General features: G+C 42.5%; 1 protein-coding gene across 1 annotated transcript in view; it reads right to left on the reverse strand.

Annotated features, from left to right (window-relative positions):
• LOC150058591 (complement factor H-like) overlaps positions 1-18,701 on the reverse strand; it is a 46,501-nt gene extending 27,800 nt beyond the window's left edge. The window contains exons 1-5 of the mRNA XM_090341473.1: positions 18,408-18,701; positions 6,621-6,806; positions 5,776-5,881; positions 3,600-3,676; positions 2,644-2,835 (exon numbers count right to left, since the gene is read on the reverse strand). Coding sequence (XP_090197599.1) covers positions 2,644-2,835; positions 3,600-3,676; positions 5,776-5,881; positions 6,621-6,806; positions 18,408-18,465 — 619 coding nt within the window. The 5' untranslated portion in view covers positions 18,466-18,701. The remainder of the gene's footprint in view (positions 1-2,643; positions 2,836-3,599; positions 3,677-5,775; positions 5,882-6,620; positions 6,807-18,407) is intronic.
• Between the last annotated feature and the right edge of the window lie 909 nt (positions 18,702-19,610).

Genomic DNA, 19,610 nt, shown 5'->3' on the forward strand with positions numbered 1-19,610 from the left:
ATAAAGTCAGAAACGGTGTTTCTACTTAGGTAAATCAGCTTACCAAACAAAACATTGCTTTGACTCGACTCTCTGATGGATAACTTACCTAAGGTTCTAAACATTCACTTTGGAAAGAGGTTGAAATTCTTATTGAAGTTATTTCTAATTTTATTTTGCTTAATGACAAATTAGTCCTGGAAAAAAAACAACAACTTGGCAGCTGGTTCATCATCAGATATATGCATGAAATTCTAATGTAGAGAAGTATGTTGTGATTTACAGTTTCATTGAGTCACCTGCCAAAGTGGTTTTCCTATTAACAAGAAAAATGATCAACAGAGGCTTTTGTCTATGAAACCATCCACTTTTTTTCTGGTTTTGCTAAAAAATAAGGAGAGAGAAAAAAGGTGATTTTTAGCTAGGAGCCAGTGTCTCACGCCTGGAACCTTAGCCATTCAGGAGGTTGAGATCTGAGGATTGCAGTTTGAAACCAGCCCAGGCAGAGAAATCTGTGAGACTCTTATTTCCAAAGAACCACCAAAAAAAGCCAGAATTGGAGGTGTTGGTGGTAGAGTGTTGGCCTTGCATGAAAAACCTAAGGGACGAGTCCAGGCTGAGGTCAAGCCTCAGCAGTAGCCACAAAAAAAAGGAAGGAAGGAAGGAACAAAAGAAAATAAAGTCGCTTTTTTCCCCTTTGCCTCCTCAAAGGCTGGTGAAATACCAACGAAATAATACAGTCACACAAACTGGAGATCAGCTTTGGCAGCTTTTTCCCTCCCTGGGATTATAACAACGATATCTGTGTCCCCAAATTCTCTTTTCCTCACCCATTCTCCTAGGGTGTGACATAGAGAACTTTCAAGTGGTCATTGCTTTCCCTGCTGGAAATCCTGTCTGGATTCCCTAATCACAGAGAAGAGAGGCCAAGTCAAGCGCTGAAGCCTCTGCATTCAGTGCCTCAGGGCCAGCCCAGTCCAGTCCTCCATCGGTTACTGACAGGCCGCCTGCCTGCCTGCCTGCCTGCCTGCCTGCATGCTGTGCTCAGGGCCCCAGGGCAGCAGACCAGGGTCCTTCTAACCCTGGCTGTCCTCTCTGTGAGTTTTTACCACCCCCCCACCCTCTTCACTTAAAAACCATCTCTCCCAGGAAAAATTCCACGAATTACAGAAAGCTAGCTGTAGGGTTGCAAACACCTAAATGGCTAGGATATACAAATTTTGCTATGCTGAACAGAAATATTATTAGCCTATTATTATTGCTCTAAACTATCAGTGTTGCTATAAAGTTTCTTAATGGGAGAACTCTTTGTATTTTTAGTGTAAGACTAGACTAAAAGAGAGATGTCAACAAGTGAAGAGGACAGAAATGTCTACTCAAATTAATAGAATTAAAAAAAATAAACTCTGATAATCTAGTTGACCACAATGTTTGGCACAAAAACCCAAATTATATTAATCATGATGTACAAGTCAACAGTAGCAGGACCCCCCCCAGAAAAAAACCCCAAAACAAAACATTAAAGAAATCTTAACCTGGAGTTTACTATAGAGCTTTCCAGAAAGGCAGAAAATTATTTAGGTGACTCATTTGTGGTAAAGTTACAGCACTAAAACAGCAAAAAATAATATTCACTAGCTACAGATGTTCAAAAATACAATGTCTCATGCCTAATCAGTGGCTGTCAAAACCATAGGGACGAATGTATTCTGGGAGTTAATATTACAACGTGTAAGAAAAATTCTGAAATTCTATTTCATCTGTCAAGAGCCAACTTCAGCGTACTTACAGTGAGAGTATATTAAAGAATGACCTAAATTGGAACCTTTTTTAGATTTTGGCAGTCCCGGGGCTTGAACTCAGGGTGTCATGGTTGCTTAGCTTGCTTGCTAGGTTGGATCTCTACCACTTTAGCCATGCCACCAGACTAGATTTTGCTGGTTATTTTGGAGATAGAATGGTGATCCTTTTTCTGCCCATCCTGGCCTAGAAACATGATAGGCCAGATCTCAGCTTCGTAAGGAGCTAGGTTTATAGGTGAGAGTCACTGGTACCTGGCTTCAGGTTTGATTTCCACTTGACTCTTTGTGTCATAGTACTTCTGGGAAAAATGGTTCAACTGGGTAACACAGTTTGTTCAATTCAATTACATTAGAATTAAAGCAGATGTGGTGATACTAGAGCATTAATCACGTGTGTGTGTGTGCGTGTGTGTGTGTGTGTGTGTGTGTGTGTGTGTGTTGGTCTTGGGGTTTGAACTCAGGGCCTGGGCACTATCCCTGAGCCTTTTTTGCACAAGGCTTGAGCCAAAGCTGCATTTGCAGCTTTTTATTGGTTAATTGGAGATAGGAGTCTTGTTGATTTTCTTGCTCAGGCTGGCTTTGAAGCATGATCCTCAGATCACAAGTTCCTGAGAGGTTAGGATTGCAGGTGTCAACCACTGAAGCCCTGCCATGTACTTATTGTTCAGATGAAATAACATGATCTTTGCATAGAAAAATGTCAAAAAAAATCTTTCATGAATTTCTGGAAAACAGTACAAATCTCAGAAACATTCGCTAACTATCAGAAGTCGTGTTCTTTCAAGGCAACAGTGCATTGGAACATTTACTGTCCTAAGAAAAGCACAAGGCCTGCTGTTGGCAGGGAGCAGAGGTCTCTCACCCACACACGTCGGCTTCTCACTGCTCCAGCGTCCAGCCTCCGAGCAGTGGACTTCCTTCGACCCCTCTCTTCTGAAGCCCGGGTTACACTCAAACTGAATCACTTGTCCAAAGTGATACTCCTGGTCTGTCTCCATGGCGCTGCTGACAATCCTCCCGTTCTCTGGTTCTGAGATGGGCAAGCACTTCACGACTGCAAAGCAAACACAGCGCTTCCTCACTCCATCTGGAAAGGCCCCCCTGGACACTGGACACTGCGGGGAGGGCTTCCAAAAGACTCAGCCACGCAAGAATAGAAGGTTCAGCTCTGAGTCTGTTGTATGGGATGACCCAAGAGAAATACTCCGGGGGATGTAAGTGCCTGTTTTCATGAGGTCGCACATAATTTGCAAGTGTGAATCCTGGGATAATAAAATGCGCACTTTCTATGGATGCTCCAGAAAGAGATGATGCTGTATCATCAGAGTGGTAAAAGCCAACTTTATGATATGTGCTTTAATCAAGGAATTCTTTAATTTTCTTCCCATTCAGTGTTCAAAACTAGTTTGAGGACTTGTTTTGGTTCGATTTGATTTTTTGCGTTTTAATTTGTGCACAGTTATGGTGTTCACATTTTATTTTACTGTAGAGTTATTCTGGATGCGCGTTACATGGAAATTCTAGACCTGTTTTTTTTTTTTAGGGGAATGGGGGTGTTGGGGAACAAACCTAGGGCCTCACACTTGCTGTACAAGCACTCTACTACTCAGCTACAGCTTTAGCACCCATATTAGGTATACTAAAACACAAAATAATGGAGCAATAAAGTGACCAGGTTCTCTGTCTCTTCTAGAAACATAAAACCATTTGAAAATTTTAATCATAGGCCTCAAGGACATTTTCAAGGCAAAGCAGTTTTTCTTTCATCTTAGGTAGTGCTGGTGTTTCAATGTAATTGTTAATGAATTTTACACTTACTTTCACATGTAGGGATATTATTGGTCCATCCATCAGCTGCACACTCACGGAAATTAATTTCACCTAGCAACTGATACCTGAAACCCAGAGTCATAAGATGGTCAGATACTGTGTGGTGGCTGTGTTTCTGCGCAGTTCTAAACTCAATGCCATTCTCAATGTTATGTAGGAGCGCCACTTCATGGAAAGATAACAACAAATATGTTTTTTGCTTTCTTTTGTCTTCCTTCATTTTTCTTCTTCCTTGTCTTCTTTTCCTGCTTTTTACCCTTCCTCCATTCCTCCCTCCTTTTTTCTATTTCCTTCCTCCCTCCCTTACCTTCCCTACCCCTTCCTTCCTTCCTTCCTTCCTTCCTTCCTTCCTTCCTTCCTTCCTTCCTTCCTTCCTTCCATTCATCTTTCACTCTTTGCCCTCCTTTTCCTTTTATTTCTTGTTCTTTTCTTTTCTCTCCTCTTCCTTTAAAAGGCTACAAGGCCCTAGATATTTCCACGGGATAGTCATCTCTTTCATCTACAAATATGGATTTTTCTGCTCATCACACAAGGGAACATTTTTTTCTCCCTCAAAACATGCTTTTTCTTATACCGTTCATGGCTTGTTCTTGTTTCAGGAAAGAAAAATTTTCAAGAGAGTACATTTTAGTCATTTTTTATGTACATTTTCTCCATGCCTCATGCAGAAACAAAACAACTACTTATCTAGGCAGTTTGCTAGCTCCTCTAAAGGCCAAATGAACCCTCTCCAACAGAGATAGCAGATTCTCAGAGTTAACATCTCCTTATTTCATATCTGGATCAAAGATGTACTTCCTTCAGACAGGCAAAAACCTTTCCTCAGCAAAGGTTCAAAATGTCATTAACGATATCTGCTCCTGGATGGTTTGAGGACATTTGTTTTCATTGATTGTTGTCAGTGATTTCTTTGGTGGAGTTCTGTTGGAGTATGTCAGAGATTTTTCCTAAATTTTACAAGATGAAGGGCATTAAAGGAGACTGAGGGTCAGAGGAAGTTATGCAGTTCATTCTGTCACTATGAATTTCTGAGGCTGGGGTAATTAAATGACAGAAGTGTCTGTATTTTAATTGTTCTTGTGAGGACAAAGGTGAAACCTGAAGGGTAGCAGACTGTCTTGGAAGAAGAGAGAGAGATTTCACAGATGAAGAGCAGAGTGAATTAAATTTCATGCCCAAAGGGATCAATCTATCTGGTTATATGTAATGAGATCCACAGTCATGTTTGAAAGTTGGGTTTTTTTGCTTTTATTTTTAATGCATGTTTGAAAAATTCTCCCTTGGGTAGTGAACAATGAGAGGCCAGATTCATGGTGTTTATAAATGTCCCAGGATCTCTTCTAATGTGGGTCATATGGATTCTGCCACCATCCTAATGATACATAGTATTAGCTTCTGCTTTTGCAACAGAAGGAATGGAAATGAAGCAATACGTTAAGAAATACAAGTAGATGTTGGGTTCTGGGACTTGGGACTACAGGCTAACTCTACAACTTGAGCTCACAGCTTTTTATTTGAACATCTCAAGTCAAGATGTTGTCAAGGGGACAATTAGAATGCCCTGTCTGTAAGCTCTTGATCCTGTCTACGTTTATGTAGTGTGAAATTGGAATCATCTTATTCTGGCTTTACCATATATAACTTTTTCTCCAGAATGGAGAAGAATACGGAGGAAGTCCAGTTGGGAGATTGGCTATAAAACCCAATGGCTGGTTGGAAGCACTGAACTAATAATTGTGGAAGTACTAATTGTCTACCTCTAAAGTCACTTGTGTGCCAGAGCCCTTCATCAAATGTAAACATCTTGTCTCTTTTCAGTTTGCAAGGTCGATGCCTTACAATGTGATTTTGTTATTATTTTCACCAACCTTGTGGAATTCCCTTATTCTTTAACTAGTAGAGTGCAGTAAAGACATGGCTGAAAGCTTAGTTATGTGAATACTGATTTACCGGCTTTTATACAACACTCAGAGGAGCTAAAGTCATTGTAATTTTTCCATGTGAAGGACAGTATGGCAGCCAAATGAGACTGTCCATGCTACAGTGTAATTCTTCATGCTTCTTGTGTATTTTTTTAAAGTAGACCTAGGGAAAGAAGAGTCACTTAATAGAAGAGTTGTTATTTACAATCTTGATTCTAACCCTATTTACCCTGAATACATACCCCTCATCACAGGTGTAAACCACCCTGGCGCCAAATTCAAACTCATTTCCCACTGTGAGCTGGAAGGAGCCAAAGGGGGCATCCCCTGGGTGTCCACAAGGCTTCTCTACAGGGGGAAACCAAGCACAGAACACAAAGCCGTGACACAGAGTCCGGGGACAGGGAGATTCCAGCTAGATTAGAGGATGGCTACAGGACAAGGAAAATTATAAAAATAAATAAATAAATCGAAACGATGAATGTGTTACAATTTAAATTTTGTAGGATGGCCTGGCACCAACATCTCATGTGTGTAAGAGGCTGACATCTGAGGATCATGGCTCCAAGCCAGTCTGGGCAGGAAGTCTTAGGTCCAGTAAAAAGCTGAAAATGGAAGTGTGGCTCAAGGACCTTGAGTGTAAAAGCTAAGCAAGCACAAGACTGAGGTCAATCCTTAGCACTGGCACAAAAATAGATAGATGATAGGTAGATAGTTTTTTAAAATAAATGAACAGGTAAAGGCATTTTAGTAGAACTAACACTCTTCACATAACGATGTGAATGGAGGGAGGCAGAGGGAGGGAGTACAGTCCTGGGTATTCAGAATGACTGCATGCAGAATGAGCCATGCAGCTGTGGCCAGGGATGAGAGGGAGGGAGTGCAGTCCTGGTATTCAGAATGACTGCATGCAGAATGAGCTATGCAGCTGTGGGGAGGGATGGAGGGAGGGCATGGCAGGCTCACGGCCTGCATGTGAACTCCCGGGGAAACACCTTAGTCTCAGCAATGCCACGACCCCGCTCTGTCCCAGGGTGCTTCCGTCAGGAGTGGCTTCCTTGTGTTCAGAAGTGCGGGGCACACTTACTGCGGCAGATCCTGGCTGGGTTCGTGGGCACCCATTCTCCTGCTCTGCACACCACGGTGATGGTGCCCAGCGTTCTGTACCCGGGCCGGCATTTGTACACGGCCTGCTTGCCCTCCGGGTAGGTTTGGTCAGGCCAGGAGCCCGACAGGATTTCTGTGGGTTTTTTGGGCGGAGGTCCTTGGCAATCTACAAATAAAATAAATAAATTAGAAACCACTGACTGGAAGGTGTGCTTAGATGCCCGTCATTTAGTGGGTGGTCCAGTGGCAGCTCCATTCACGCTGTGCTGTGAATGTGTCTGTAATGTATGTCATGTGTGTGCATACATTTACACACACACGGGTGTGCGCGCGCAGGTGTCATACATGCCTTTTGGACACTTATGGGACACTCTCGGAGTCCTGAGGGGAAGCAGGGAACCTGACCCAGCGTCTGGTCCTGGAAAGGCTTCTTGTAGCTCAGGAATTCTACAGCCAGGCAGCGATCCCGGAGGTCCTTCGAGAGGGGCACCACGGCGGGATCCTGTCCAGGTGACTGGGGAGGTGGGGAGGGGGGCAGAGGCGTGGGGAGGGTGCCTCACCCAGGTCACCAGCCCCTGTCCACGTCCTCCCCACCATGAACCGGGGAAAAAAATCCAGACAGGGATGGAAGGAAAGACGGAAGCACTGCGTGTGTGTGTGTGTGTGTGTGTGTGTGTAAGTGTGTGCATGCGCGTGTGTAAGTGTGTGTGCATGAGTGTGTAAGTGTGTGTCCATGGGTATGTGCATGCGTGTGTGTGCATGTAAGTGTGCGTGCGTGTGTGTGCGTGTGTGCATGTGTGTATTTGTGTGTGTGTGCGTGTAAGTGTGCGTGCGTGTGTGTGTGTGTGTAAGGCAAGCTCGGGAGCAAGGACTGCAGCAACCCTGAGGGTGCAGGCAGGAACTGGGGTCAGGGCTGTGGAGAGGAGGAGGAGGAGGAGGGGGAAGGAGGAGGGGGAGGAAGAGGGGGAGGAGGAGGATGGGGAGGAGGAGGTGGAGCCATTTGAAGCCTGATGTAGAGTAATTCCAACTGCACGCGCCATCCAGGCCCAAACGAGCTCCATTTCATGGTGGGTCTGGAGAGCGTGCACTGCTGTCCCTAGGACTAGAGACACAGAATCCTGACACTGATTTCCCACCATGTGTACGGCTGTGAGTGAAAATTAAAACACACGCGGAGAGGAGACACAACCGAGAAGCAAAGACCCAAATCCCAAACCAACAACCAAAGCCCAAGGCAGCGCGCGCGACCTCCGAGGAGATGGAGCCGCTCCTGGGATTCTCTTGACATCCCCACGCTGAAGGAGGAGCAGGGAAATGTGCACCACGCTGGAGGGGCCCTGAAACCACAGCATCCACGTGTGAAGAAGACTCGGGTGGCTGCTGTGGGGAATGCAGTGCATTTGATGTAAAATAAAAGAATGTCCAAATTCAAGTGCAGGAAGAGCAGATAAACAAGCAAGCACAGCAGAGGGGCCGGGGGGGGGGGGGGGGGGCGTGGGGATGGGTGCTTATAAAACAAGCTCCGTGCTCCCACTCTTTCCCCAACTGAAAGGATGAGGAGGAAAGGGGATTTCCTGGAATGTCAGATTAATTTTCTTTTACAGATATGGATCAAATGGTTTCATACCGCCCAGCAGGCATGAGGTCCTGAGTTCAGCACACAAGAAAGCCAATGGTTTCCAATGTAAATCCACAAAACCACATTAAAACCGCTTGTAGGTGACATCTACTACGGGATAGTAATATTCATGCAAACACTATCACAGCAGAGTCGATATTATTATAACACCGTCAAGTAAAATAGAACTCAACGTAGGGAGCGTGGGGAGGCATTACAAGAAGAACCGCTTCGCAAAGACTAAAGTTTTTCTAGAAAGAGATATGTGACAATTCTAAATATGGAGCGCCTAGTAACAAGGTCACAAACACATGAGGGACACAGACTCAATATGAGAGACTTGAGTATTCCTCAATTGAAAAAAGAAGAGAAAATTAGAATGGCACAAAGATTTGAAAGGTTATAAAACAACTGACCTGATTTACACAGAGAATGCTGTGCCCAAGAAGATTTTAGGAATAAATAAACTATTTTAGAAATAAATTACATTAGGTGATAGTACACGTTCTGCTAAGTCTCAAAACACCCAAATCAAACAACCTGATAAGAGAAATAATTACTGAGTAATAGGAAACCATAGTGAATTTGCAAATTAGCAAAGTTCCTTTAGTGGATTAAATGAAGGAATCACAGTGGGAATTAGGAAATATTCTGAAATGAACTATATGCAAATCTAATAAAATTTCAGGAGAGCAGGCACAGATTGAATAAAGTGACAGACCTCTTCCAAAAGCTCCATGGGATAAATTAAAAAAAATAAAAATAGCAAAAGCAAATGAAAAAAAAACCCACAAGACATACCAAGTACTAACGAAGCTAACCAGTAGGTCCTGTTGATCAGTATAATTATTATAATTCTAGAAAGAATAATTGAGAGACAGAGAAGCAACACATGAATATGATAATCAGGAATAAAAAGAAACAGCCTAAGGAATTTTGGGAACAGTGAAAAGATATTAGCAGAATATCATACTTTGAGAATATGGATAAAATAGGTTCTTTAAAAAAAATCTTAGCAAAACAGACACAAAAAGACTTGAAAGCCACAGGAATCCTAAAGTCAAATAAATGAGATTCTAGCCTCTACAGAAAGGGTTGGCTTCAGTGCAGCATTGAAGAAAACGAATCTTGCCTTTAAGCCCTTAAAGGATAAGTAAACATAAATGAATGAATGTATAAATAAATAAATGGAAATGCCCGAGAGTCACACATGGAAACTTCTTCCGACTACAAAGGAAAATTAAAATTGTAAGCCAGGTGCCATGGCTCACCCCTGTAATCCTAACCACTTGGGAGGCTGAGAGCTGAGGCTCCTGGTTCAAGGCCAGCCCATGTAGACCCACCTCCAATTAAACACCAGGAAACAGAAAGTGACACTGAGGCTGAAAGAGGGTAGAGTGTTAGCCTTGAGCAAAAGAGTTCAGGGACAGTGCCCATGCCCTGAGTTCAAGTCCAAAAACTCAACAAAATAATAATAAAGGCACTTGCAAAAGTTAAAGCTTGAAAGTCTCTCAAGATCTGGAAAGAACGTGGAGCATTTAGAATTGTGTGTGTGTGTGGGGGGGGGGGATGGAACTTTCTCATCAGAAAAATGTTGTTGAAGATATGAACTGTTGTCTGAAATCAGTGCTGTTTTAATAAAACTCCTGTCATCTGGTGGGTCAAATATATGATGGGTCTCATATTTATCTTGTTAATAGATGACCGTCTTTCCCCTAAATCCTGAAATCAGGGGGAGGGGCGGACAGGAAGGAGGAGTGGAGAGAGAGAGAGAGAGAGAGAGAGAGAGAGAGAGAGAGAGAGAGAGAGAGAGAGAGAGAGAGAGAGAGAGAGAGAGAGAGAGAGAGAGAGAGAGAGACACAGACACAGACACAGAGAGAGAGACACAGAGATCCAGATAGACAAACAATACAGAGGCAGATCCAGAGAATGGAGCTTTAGTCTTTCTCTTATAAGTATAGCAAGCTCATCCTGGAGACTCTTCCCCCACAAACCATTTAAATTTAACTATTTTCCAGAGACCCACATTAGTATTTTAGCATATTAGTTTGGAGAGGAAACAGTAGAATAGCTATGGTTCAGTAACCTCATACCTAGAATTCTATCCTAGAAGAATGCATGCATGATGAATCAGATTTCACAAGTGGTAATGATTATTGTAAATAATCACACACTAAAATAAGCCCAATATCCATTAGTAGTTGAAGAAATAAACATGCATGTTGCAAGTATGCAATGGAATATTACACCACTGACATAAAATACTACTAATAAAAAAATAACAAAAATTTACATAAAATATTGTAGGAATACCACATCAATATAAAATTAGAGAACAGTCACTGGGCATAATAAAATGGGTATACTGGCTGTGAAGCTATTAATGAAAAGGAAGATATTTTTTAAAAATGAGCGGGAGCTGGGAATGTGACCTAGAGTGCTTGCCTAGCATGCATGAAGCCCTGGGTTCAATTCCTCAGTGCCACATACACAGGAAAAGACAAAAGTGGCCCTGTGGCTCAAATGGTAGAGTGCTAGCCTTGAGCAAAGGAAGCTCAGGGAAAGTGCCTAGGTCCTGAGTTCAAACTCCATCAGTGGCATAAAAAAGAAAGAGAATACCACCTAGGAGAAATCTAGAGGTACTGGTGAAAAAGAGATCAGAAAGTGTTTCCTCCTGAGATTCCAGAAACATTGTTCTTGCCATACACAATCGCAGCTATTTGTAAGACAGTATGCATTTGTAATAAGGCCCGCACCTATTTTATTCAAGTGTGTGCAGGGTATTTTACAATCAAACATAAAAGGATCAACATTTGCATGGGTCATATTACTCTTATTTTGCAAAAGACTAAATATGTGGAGCAGAAAAAGAAAAGACAGAACACTGATCAACTCACACCAACTGATTTTAGTCATCAATGCTTTTAATACTCTGCTCACAAACCAGCAACTTGATTTAGGATGATTGCATCAGCAAATTCAACACATTTGTGTTTTAAATGGCCGACTCTAAATGCTAAATAATTGAACAAGTCAAGTCTGATATTACTGCTTTAATTGCTGTTTTCTCTGTGTTTCTGTGGGTGGAAGAGCTTGATGGGCACTCTGCCACTTGAGCCAAGCCTTCAGCCCACTTGCTTGGTTTTACAATAACAGTTGAATAGTCTGTGCTACAAATTCTTTTTCAAAGGCAGGGAAGGAAATCAAACAAAGCCAACTCCTTTCATGGAGCAGAGCCATGGGGACACATTTTGCATTCCATAAAATCGAAAGCGCACCTGCAGCTGTGTCTTTGAAGGCAGAAGGTGTGTTAGCTGGCCATGGGTTTTTGCTGCAGGGCTGAAGTTGGAGTCCATGGGTTTCAGGGACCTGGGTGAAGCGCCCTGTCCAGCTCGGTGGGCCAATTAAACTTTTCTCCACTAGGTGGTGCTAACGTCCTAGCACCAGGCGGACCCGCCCCCTCCGCCCCCAAGGCCTCCACCCAGATCTGGCCTGGGTTTGTGTTGGCTTAAAACTTCATGCTTATGTTTTTGCAAGGAAAATTGCCCTTTCCTTGCCCTTCTTCCCCCTTTCAAAGCTGAGATCTACTTCATGGTGCTCAGGTTACTGGAAAAAAGACATTCCAAATGAGAAGATGGATGAGTAGAACCTTATTTTGATCAATTTAGTTGCTCTCCCTTTTTGATCTCGGGCAACCAAAGAGCCATCCGTGGCGGCTTCCGATCAATGTATTTAATTAGAAAGATTTTTAGCTGTAATCACAGCAATCCTCAAATTGGAAATTCATTCACACAGAGTTCAGCCCTCTGGCTTCCCAGGGGCAAGAGATTCTTTTTTTCCAGTCATTATTATGTTTCCAAATAACAGCTGTATACTCTTAATTCCTGCCTTTTCAAAATAGGGTAATTGTTTCAAGCAAGTAGATATCAAAGACAAGGATTTCCTCAAAATATTTATTGTTTCTCATATGAGAAGATTGCTGATTTTGAGTGGTCTTTTAAACTTCAAGTAATATTCAGCACTGCACTGCTTTCCCTTGGAAGTTTCAGTACACTTTTCTATATGTGTGCCAGCACTGGGACTTGAACTCGGGGCCTCGAGCTTTCCCTTGGCTTTGTTTTTTTTCCCCTTTTTCTCTTTCCTCAAGGCTGGCCCTCCACCACTTCAGTCACACCTCCAGTTCCAGCTTTTCGCTGGTGGACTGGAGACCCCGAGGTCTGGCGGGTGTCTCTGACCATCTCCACTGTCCTCCTGCTGGCCGCCCTGTCCACCTCACCTGCTCAGGGACCCCTGAGTGGACTGGTCTCAGCCACCCTGAGGAACGTGTCACACACCTTCCCTCCCGCTGGGTCTTAGGCTCAGTTGGTCTCTCTCTGGATATGGCTTGGCCTTTCTCACAAGTGTCCCCAGGGCCATCCATCCACCGTGTCCCCAACCCCCTCCCATCTGCAGGTCCTTCCTCCACGCATGGCTCGCTGTCACCCCTACGGCTGTGGGGCCTGCAAGCTGCTGGTCTCTTCCACCTGGAGCGCAGATAACGCTCTGCTCAGGAGAACCACCTGATTTTCACAGTTGGTAGGACAAGTGTTGTTACCTGCAAGTGTGATAAGCGTGCATGCCCTCTTGCCATGTGTGTTCTCATGCCCAGGACCATCGATCAGTCCCCAAGGGGGAATCCATGAGTCTGGGGACTGAGTTCTAACAATAATTAGGCGCATCTTATGACATGGTCTTGGTTTGCTTGACTTGAAAAACAACTCAGTGAACACATTGTAAAAGACTTCTAATTAGACCAAAAAAAAAAAGAGCTATTTCGGTTCAAGTAGTCAAACTGTCAGCGTGTATGTACAAAACCTCACTTAGCTGAATTAAATTGGCATTCCTGAGGTGGGCTAAGGCTCAGCAAGCAGGAAGCATAGCAATGTTTTTAAAGGCACAAAATGTCTTGGAAAGTATGATTGTTCCGAAAACTTAAAAAACCAAACAAACAAACAGTACAAGGCCCCCTGTTTCCATTCTAAGTTAATGAACGCGCTGGCTTTCTGACTTGGAGATACTTACTGGAGTTAGCAATGACTGTTCCATTCTCAGGGCTCGCAGTCATTTAAGGGCCAATTAGTTTTGTTTATAGAACACTATTTGGTGAACTTTTATTTTCTGGCCTTTGTGTGCCAATTTAAAACCATTTTTAGTTCAGAAATAAGAACTGTGAATGAAATTGGCTAACGGAGAATAAGAATCTTCTGTGTTAGCTTGAGGGAAATTGTTATATAATCTCAGTTGAAGCCCAAAACAAATATAGTTGATATTTTTAAACCATAATTCACTGTTCTCCCCCCTCTGTTCTCTAAATTGTAAGGGGCTGTTGTGGATACACATAGACACAAAGTTAATTATTTTTAATGTGTATGTATTTCTAAATTTTTGTGTGTATGCCAGTCTTGGGGATTGAACTCAGGGCCCACGCATGTAGTTGCTGAGCATTTTTTGCTCAGGGCTTGGACCACAGGGCCTTGTTCCATTTTCTGGTGGTGAATTGGAGATAAGAGTTGCCTGGACTGCTCTGCCCATGCTGGCTCCAAAATGGCAACCTCAGATCTCAGCCTCCTGAGCAGTTTGGCTCACAGGTGTGAGGCAGTGGTTCCTGGTTCCTTTACAAAGTTTTAATAGACAATGATTCCAAACCACAAAAAGTAGGAGAGAGACAGAGATGGAGAGGAGGGAGGGAGGGAGGGAGGGAGGGAGGGAGGGAGGGAGAGAGAGAGAGAGAGAGAGAGAGAGAGAGAGAGAGAGAGAGAGAGAGAGAGAGAGAGAGAGAGAGAGAGAGAGAGAGAGAGAGATTCCCTAAGGAAATTGGGCAGAACAACAGGGATTTTGTAATTAGGGTTGACTCAAGTCCTTATCAGGATATAGCTGGAAATAGCTTTGGAATCTGGTTTCTGGAAGTAATTGAAAAGCTTTTAGTGAAAGTCAGTTTCTGTTCTAGTCACAGCCCTAGCTTCTTAAACTGTTGCTATGTTTCCAGTGAGGTTTTTGTGGGGCTTGACTGACAGTAAAAGGATTCCTTAAATATTCTGCAGCAGGGGCAACTTAGCATTGGTAGAATCTTGGGAACACGAATTAAAAGAGACAGAAAAGAGAAGCAATACTTGGCACCAAACTTCACCCCCAGTACCTTGATATGGCTCCTCTCGGGTTAGATGGAAAAGCTTTTCATTCTTTATGCATCCATGATCCCTTCCCATCCGTAGCCACTATTGTATCTTCATCGGCCTCACTCTTCAAAACCTACCCAGGAATACCAGCCTGGTGCTGCATACCTTCCCCAGTTCGGTCCCTGGGGAAGCCGACATGGGGGCACTGTGAGTTCTAGTCCAGCTTGGTTTATAGGGCAAGAACCTGTGTCAAACCAGCGGCCAGCCCGTTCCAGCTGCCATGGACTCTGGACTTCTTTCTGTCTCTCATGAACCAACTTCCCAGCATGGCTCTGCTGTAGTAGTAAGCCAGAGACAGCTTCCTGCCTTACCAGAAGACTCCTATAGGCATCCTTTGTTCACCTCAGACATGAATCATATCCTAAGTTCATATTTTATAATTCCACAGCATAATCACATCATAATTCCTCTTTTTTTTCTTTTCTATGAAGCAACCTTTTGGGAAGTGGTCCTTGTACTGCCTGGGACTTAACAAATCACTGAGAAAGGAATCGTTGGATGAAGGAATAGAGGCATTTCTCCTATGTAATTTGCCCACAATCACGGCCCACAGCAGTCAAGTGATAAGGGTAAAAGAAGAGCAGGGTACAGACCTACAAACTCTATAATTCCATCATCTGTGTGTTCCAGGCTTGAATTTATTTGGTTGCTTTGAAGTCAGAAATCACTGTAATTTAGGTTGAAAAAAAGGAAAGAAAAGAAAAGAAAAACCTTTTAGGAGCCTTGGAGAAACCTTTCAATAATCACTTTTCTATCTATTACATCTGCAGTTAACAAGGTTTCTGAGAAACTTGGCTTTCTAAGTTAAAAATGTCAAAACAAATAAAAGTACTCTGTCAAATCTCTCTGTTCTTTATATTATTTCATGCTGTTTTTATTGGTTTCTGTTCAGATACTTTAGAGCCCTTTTTTTTCTTCAATCCCCAATGATGCATTTTAACCCGATTTTTAACCCAATCTGGAACATTCACAGTCCAATGATACTAATTTCTCTGTGCACTAAAGTCGGGGTTTGCAGAAGTTGGAAGAGATAAGTCAAATAGAGTGGTAGTTAAATATGTGCGGGGTGGGGGGGGGGTGGATCTCCAGGCAAGTAGGGATTGGGGTGATGGCAGAGGAGGAGATTTTAGCCAGAAAAGTAGGGGGAATTGGAGATGACTGTAAAATAATCAGAAAGTCAGCAGAAAGAAAAGAGAGAGAGAGAGAGAGAGAGAGAGAGAGAGAGAGAGAGAGAGAGAGAGAGAGAGAGAGAGAGAGAGAGAGAAAAGGATCGCTTGGGTTTTGGCAGCTCATGCCTATAATCCTAACTACTAAGGAGGCTGAGATCCGAGGATCAGTGGTTCAAAGCCAGTTGGGGCAGGAAAGTCCATAGAGCTCTTATCTCCAGTTAACCACCAGAAAACCGGAAGAAGTGCTGTGGCTTCACGCAGTAGAGCATTGGCCTTGAGCACAAATGCTTCAGGCCCCAGCCACCACCAACCAACAACAACCAACAACAACCAACAATCAACAACAACCAGTGCTCCATTTAGATCAGACCTCAGCAACCAAAGACCAAAAATGAAAGCTATTTACGACATCGTTTTTAAACATATAATGGGAATTTCTACTTTAGGATCACTTCAGTTTGCAACACTTCAATATTTGAGTTGGAATTTACAATTTTCTATGATGGCAAAAGAGTCACCTAGCTATTGGAGGTTCCAGGCTTGCCTCAGCACAAGCCTGTCTTTTGGGGATATTTATTACTATCATTACTCTTATTGGTATCATTATTATCACTCTCTTTCCTCCTCTGATATACTAGTGCCCCTAAAGAGTTCCCTTTTACAGTCTCCCTTCATTATTATTATTTAGGTATAGATGCTCCATTTGACCAAAAAAATGCCTTGTTCTAAAAGAACAATTGTTATTGACTTATTTTTATAACATTTAACATAAACCCTTTTCTGCATTAGTTAAAAGTTGGAAAGCATCTTGCATTTGAAACAATATAATAGTTACCAAAACCTATCCTCTTTGCTCACCCTGAAATGGAATCCCTCAGTCCTTTGAACTGTACTCATCTTACCTGTCCTCAAAGAACATTTTTTGGCCTCTAAAATGCAAGGACCAGAAAACACATAACCCACAAGGACTAGAAAACACATCAAGTGTGAGGACTAGAAAACACCTCTCTCCAAACAACATAGCCACTGCTTGCTTAGGCTGTTTCACAACAGTGTTCATTTGTTCTCCAGGAGTTTGTACACTTTGACCTAATTTTATACAATATTCATTTGTCAGACCTTAAATCTGAAAGATCTACTTGAAAAGCTTGAGTATAATACATTCCCCAAAGCTGAAAACACATGGCTGGATAGAGAAAATGTTATTTTACACTTTATCCTGGAAACTTGACCTGAATCTCAGCTGCCAGGATTTTGGACACACGGAAATCCACTAATGTTCCTACACAGCTAAGACTGTAAAAGTAATGCAATCTCCCACTCTCTCTCCCTCTCTTGCCCTCTCTATCTATCTATCTATCTATCTATCTATCTATCTATTTCAAAGGCAGTAGTTAATATACAAAAAGGAGAAAACAGAGGAAGCTGAAGTTCTTCCTGTTAGCTACAGTAATTTCTTTCTTTCTCTCTCTCCCTTTCTACCTCCCTCTCTTCCTTTCCTCTCTTTCTTTCTTTTTTTTCTTTTTCTTCCTTCCCTTCCCTTCCCACTCCTCCTTCATTCCTTAGAATAAATGCGTACTTTTACTAGGCTGGTGAGCATTTTGAGCTGCTGTATTTCCTGTCTAGGTCTGCAATGGTGATGGCCATAAACAAAGTCTTCTTTCAGTTTTTCAACTTAGTATCAGTGGTGAGCATGAGAATAAACAGAAAAGCAAATACTAGAGTGTAGGCGATTGTGTTTAGTGGATGCAGGCCCTTCGGCAGGGTGCAGGCTCTGTGATGTGTGACCACCAATGGAGACGCTTGACATCCACTGGGTTTTGTGGCAGAGCCTTATGCCAAGTAGGGAACATGGAAAATTAGTGAAACTTTCTCCCCTGGTATGTGCAGTGCATACAAGTCTTTTATAAAAATAGGTTGTTTTGGTTAGAAGTTTGATGAAGTTAGCAGTAATGCTATTCATTTGGTTTTTAAAAGTCAATTCCATATTTGATAACTAGCTACTGGTTATAAACTAGGAAAGCAAACTTCCTGTGAGGATAAAATTCTTAATCCTTTGAGAACTACTGATGTAATTCAATAATTAGCCATTCTGAATTTGATTTACTGGTATTAGAAAAAATAACCCCCTCAAATTTATAAACACAAAAGCCTTCTCTCAGAAGAGACTATGTGTTATCTTATATTTAACATAACTGCAGGAAACAAAAGAGCAAGTCAAGAGTTCTATGTTACAAATTTGTACTAAGTTCCCCATGTTCAGTTATATTGCTAGTGTTTACAATTTTCCCATTTTAATACAACTCCAGCTTTTCTATAATACTGTTAAGGACAGTTCATTGTATGATTTGAAGACTTTTATTGCCTGTGCATTTACATTTATCTAAATACCCTCACATGACGCATGTTGCTGAAACTTCTAAGCCAGAAGGAAAACAAGAGACTCTAGTAATTTCAAGATGAAGGATTATGCCTGATTACAGTTTTCACAAACACTTTTTAAAGTACTCTCTTAAATTATACAATCATAGGAAATAAAACAATCATAGGTAATCAGCTATGCCAGCACAATACGCAAGCTACTTGTATTTTTCATCCTTAATGTCAAAAGCCAATCAGATAGTAAGCTAGAAGTAGTTAAAGCACACTTTTTTTCCCCCAAGATAAAAGCCCTAGGAATCACTGTGAAAAACACCATCCACCAATGTTCTATATGAGAGGAAAGAGGAGAAAAAAACCAAAAAGGTTTTCTCTTTTAATCTTACCTTGCGCCACACAAACAGTCCATAAGATAAACCAAACAATCTCAGCCGGCGATCTCATGGCTCAAGCCTGAGAAATACATTTGCTAGCAGAGTTCTCAGAGTGCAGCTCTGTCTGCTGCCACAAGTTTTGATTAGTGTAGCAAAATACTTGCTTCAAAAGGAAGTTGAAACCCAGTGTAGGAAAGAGGGATTACTAAATACTCCACCCACCAGACACTTTTGCAAAGTAAACAAAAAGAAAATTGAAAAACCCACAAAAAGTCAACCACTGCCCTAGCAGCGCTGGTGTTTGATCCCAGCTTTGACTTTGACCGGCTGGTGTTAACCTGCTCTTGGCAGAGTACTGGTTGACCCGGGGCTGAGCCTGTGTTGAAATGAATTCAGGTTTCTGGGAATACTGTTAGTTGGGGAAGACAGTCTCTGGATTTCCTAAACCTGCCCATTGTGCAAAATGTGCTGTATTGTGTATAAACCACAGACCAGAAATAAAGGAAGCGCTTTTAAAAATCATTGATGGAAGAATTCGAGCTTAGGCAACATTTCCACAATAAACAAACACCAGATGACTTTCTGTATGCTTTGCCAGGAATGCACTGTGCTGTGGGCTGAAGTGGGGTGGCACTGGGGGGTGAGGACAGCCGTGGAGCGGTGAGGGTGGGGTAGGCAGGAGAGTGTTTTTCCGGCAATTCCTGACATCCATCTTCTACTACTTGTGCCCTGACTCTTGGCATCAGTTTTCTAAAGAAAACTGTCTCAGCTGATACAGGATGAATATAGTTGTCTAAATACCTTAAGTGCACAGCAAAGTTTAAAAAACTGCAATAAAAGGCTCTGTATATGCATGACATGAATATGAGTACGTTTTCATTGTGACTTTTTTGGGGGTAGTACTTTTTTTTTTTGGTAGTACTCAAGTCCTCAATCTTGCCAGGTATATGCTCTATCATTTGAGCCACACCTTGAGTCTTGTTGGTTTTGTTTTTGAGAAGGCCACGCAGGCCTGTGACCCCCCCTGTTTATGGTTTCTGTAGTTGCGGGGACGACTGATGAGCACAATTCCATTCCGCTTTTTCCATTCAGATGGGGTCTCTGGAACTGTGCGTCCCTCAGGCTGGCCTGAAATGGCCTGAGCCTCCCTGTAGCTGGCATGACACCTAACGGACTGAAATGGTCTCTCATGTACTTCTTGCTTGGGCTGGCTTC

The sequence above is a fragment of the Megascapheus bottae genome, chromosome 10 (assembly GCF_031878675.1).
Source record: "Megascapheus bottae isolate mThoBot1 chromosome 10, mThoBot2.hap1, whole genome shotgun sequence".
NCBI lineage: Eukaryota > Metazoa > Chordata > Mammalia > Rodentia > Geomyidae > Megascapheus > Megascapheus bottae.